This window comes from Salvelinus namaycush, chromosome 22, assembly GCF_016432855.1.
Source record: "Salvelinus namaycush isolate Seneca chromosome 22, SaNama_1.0, whole genome shotgun sequence".
Taxonomy (NCBI): domain Eukaryota; kingdom Metazoa; phylum Chordata; class Actinopteri; order Salmoniformes; family Salmonidae; genus Salvelinus; species Salvelinus namaycush.
Window position 1 is genome coordinate 17,834,696 of NC_052328.1, and position 3,465 is coordinate 17,838,160.

The 3,465-nt window shown below is 54.4% G+C and overlaps 1 protein-coding gene across 1 annotated transcript; it reads right to left on the reverse strand.

The window, feature by feature from the left end:
• Positions 1–214: 214 nt before the first annotated feature.
• Positions 215–2,509, reverse strand: si:dkey-174i8.1 (arylsulfatase I). The gene is made up of 3 exons (XM_038960170.1): positions 2,205–2,509; positions 1,549–1,881; positions 215–1,310 (listed from the first exon to the last, which is right to left on the reverse strand). Exons 1-3 carry the CDS (start codon positions 2,507–2,509, stop codon positions 215–217), a joined length of 1,734 nt encoding a protein of 577 aa, XP_038816098.1.
• Positions 2,510–3,465: the final 956 nt, after the last annotated feature.

A 3,465-nucleotide genomic window follows, 5' to 3' on the forward strand; every position in this document is an offset into this window, starting at 1 on the left:
GAAATATCTCTCTGGGTGTCCGAGTGTCATTCTGATCGTGTCCTTCTGTTCATGGGCAGATGAGACATCAAACATCACTCTCAACATCAATCTTACAGTTGCACAAAGTCACCCTACTTAGTGGCCAGGGGACAGCCAGTGACTAAGATCCAGTATCATGTAGGCCGGTCAGTCCTGCCTGTACATCCACGTGCTCCTTCCCTCCCTCTGTGGACTAAAAGAAGAGAGAGGACCTCTGCATCCGGGAGCCCACCTTCTTAAAGAGGGCTTTCAGTTTGCACACCTTACAGTGCCTCATTTTACTACTCTTCCCCTTCCCTTTCCCTCCCTCCCCGCTGCCCTCTGAACCCTCGCTGCCCTCCTCACCCAGCCATGGTGTCCACACCCCCCCATGGAGCTGGGGGTCCGCCATGTGGTCATCGGGGGGGTTTCGGGGCGGCACGGCCGTCTGGTTGTACTCGGCCAGCCTGGCCAGCAGTATTTTGACCACCTCAGGCCTTGCATCGGCTAGGTCTGACCTCTCATAAGGGTCAGCGGTGATGTTGAAAAGCCACACAGACTTCCCTCTCTGGTCCCGACGTTTCTCCATGCCCTGCCACTGATGGGGCCCCCCGGGCAGGGTCTGAGGGGGCACCCAGTCCCCATCACCCACATTTCCCGTCAGCAACTTCCAGTCCCCGGCCCGGATTGCCGCCCGCAATGCCGTGTCCCAGATGCCAAAGCCGTTAAGGGCCAGGGTCCTGGAGTCTGCCTCCCCAGGCCGTCGGGATACCGGGTCGATGTTGAACAGGATCTCAGTGCGGGGGCAAGGCAGACCCTGGCTGATGGCCCCCCACACATTGTGGCCGTCCAGCTGGCCTCGGTCCTTCTCCGGTGCCCCCGCCAGAGACAGCAGGGTTGGGTACCAGTCAGAAACATGTATCAGTGCCTTGCTCACCTTTCCTTTCCTCTTCAGGAGTGGGCTGTGGACGAAACCCACCGCCCGTACTCCCCCCTCCCAGTACGTGCCCTTCCCCCCACGCAGTGGCCAGTTGCAGCCCCCAGAGAGGGGCTGGCCCCCGTTGTCTGAGGAGTAGACCAGGACAGAGTTCTGGTAGAGGCCACGAGTCCTCAGCTCCTGCACCAGCGCCCCCACACCCTCGTCAACACAGCTCACCATGGCTGCATAGTGTCGTCGCGGGCGGTTGTCCAGGGCACTGTAGCGTTGCAAAAAGTGGTTTGGTGCCTGGAGGGGTGTGTGGACGGCCTGGAGGGCCAGGTACAGGAAGAGGGGCTTCCGGGGGTCATGGGCCCTCAGGATCTTCTTAACCCTGGACAGAAAGAGGAGGCAACCAGGTCTGGGTTACATCTTTATATAACTGAGACATTATGTAAAATACATAGATTCCGTGGTGTCCAAACCTCGGAATCTACAACCTCACAATTCTAATCAAATGCAAATCACTCTAAAAACCTCTTCATTCCATTTCCAACATGAACAATAGTGTTTACTACTAGATAAGCTCCTTCTCATAAATATCACCAGATGTGTGTAAGACCTGGCCTCACCTCTCTATGTAGAGTGTTGTGGAGTAGTTACCGCTCATCTCCCAGGCTGGTCTGTCCCCATCGTGCAGGTCGAAGCCGCAGGCCTCAGCCTGGTCACAGCTCTGGTAGGAGAAGTGGTCACCGCTGCCAGTCAGGGAGCCCAGGAAGCTCTGGAAGCCGCGGCCTGTGGGCAGGCAGCCCGGCCGGCAGAAGCCCAGGTGCCACTTTCCTACCATGTGGGTGCTGTAGCCCGCTTCCTGCAGCCGCTCAGCCAGGGTGGGCGCATCCGGGGGCAGGCACAGCGGCTGGCGTGCCCGGATGATAGAATGCTGGAGGCCCGTGTGAATCTGGTACCTGGAAGAAACGGGAAGTGGAGTGGAGGTCAGGGCGAAGCCAAGATTATGTAATTTCCCAAACCACAAAGGGAAAGATTCCCAGAACCAGTGAGACATCCCTCCCATGTATTGACAGGGATCAACGTCATCACCTTCACACATTTGTTCTAAACGCATACAGTACATGTCTATTCACAACAAAATGCAATGTGTTGACAGATCACTCCTCTATTTAGAAGAAAGGTTATAGGAATGCATAGAAGTGTGAGAGGGATTAGATCATTCCGGATAATACTAGATAGACTTAATAAGCCAGTGCAGTACAGTAAGTACATTACTCACCGCCCGGTCATAAGCTGGCTGCGTGAGGGTGAGCAGATTGGTTGGACATAGTAGTTCTCCAGCTTCACCCCTTCTCCAGCCAGCTGGTCCAGGACCGGAGTGTGGATGTCCGAGCCATGGTAGCCCACGTCCCCATAGCCCTGGTCATCCGCCAGAATGAAGATGAGGTGGGGAGGCATGGTGCCTGGGATCCCCCCAGAGCCCGAGTCATCCTGGGTCTGACCCCCTCGCATGCAGCAGAGAAAGGCTAGTACGGCCACTCCGAGCAGGGGGAAGCCCGACTCGACAGCCCCTCTCATAACCATCGTCAGTCTGGAGGTTAGTCTCTGTCTGGGATCTGCTACTCCGATTTAGAGCAGCCTTGCGGAGCCCTCCCTGCGCTCTGTCTGCACAAACAGTGGGGGTGGTGAATGCAGGAGGCTACCTGTTGAGACCACTGAGTTGCATGGGGAGCATAGTGAGTGTACGTACACCCAAAGAAGGCTTGATCGTTCTTGCCCCTACCACTCTGTTGTCTCCCTATTCATCTCCACGTTGCATAAGACGTCCTTGATGTGGTGCGAGTAGGTGAGGGTAGTGGATAATGTCGCTGTCTGTGAGATAGTTTGGTGTTTGTCACACTTAGTGTCCCTCACACTGCTCTGTCTCTGTCTCAGGTTCTGTCTAGGTTGTGTCTGTCTGGGCTGTGTGTGTGTGGTGTGTGTGTGTGTGTGTGTGTGTGTGTGTGTGTGTGTGTGTGTGTGTGTGTGTGTGTGTGTGTGTGTGTGTGTGTGTGTGTGTGTGTGTGTGTGTGTGTGTGTGTCTAGTCGTAGGTACATAGGCTTCCCCTTCACAGCAACTTGCCACATTTTTCTACCCCTACAGGCGCCTCCTGGGTCGACTGGGCAGAACTGGGCCACTGGCTGGCGCACACACACACACACACACACACACACACACACACACACACACACACACACACACACACACACACACACACACACACACACACACACACACACAAAATCAAATGTTATTTGTCACATGCCTCGTAAACAATAGGTGTAGACTAACAATGAAATGCTTACATACGGTCCCTTCCCAACAATGCAGAGAGAAAATATTGAAAAATAATAACATGAGGAATAAACACACAATGAGTAACGGTAACATGGCTATTTACACTGGGTACCAGTACTGAGTCGATGTGCAGGGGTACGAGGTAATTGAGGTAGATAAGTACATATAGGTAAGGGTAAAGTGACTAGGCAACAGGATAGAT

Excerpts from the sequence above, each read along its gene's own strand:
- si:dkey-174i8.1 (XM_038960170.1), bottom strand. The coding sequence starts at position 2,509 with ATGGTTATGAGAGGGGCTGTCGAGTCGGGCTTCCCCCTGCTCGGAGTG. Across the intron at positions 1,882-2,204 it reads AGCCAGCTTATGACCGGGCG|GTACCAGATTCACACGGGCC; the intron begins GTGAGTAATGTA and ends CGTTTCTTCCAG. Across the intron at positions 1,311-1,548 it reads ACAACACTCTACATAGAGAG|GGTTAAGAAGATCCTGAGGG; the intron begins GTGAGGCCAGGT and ends CTTTCTGTCCAG.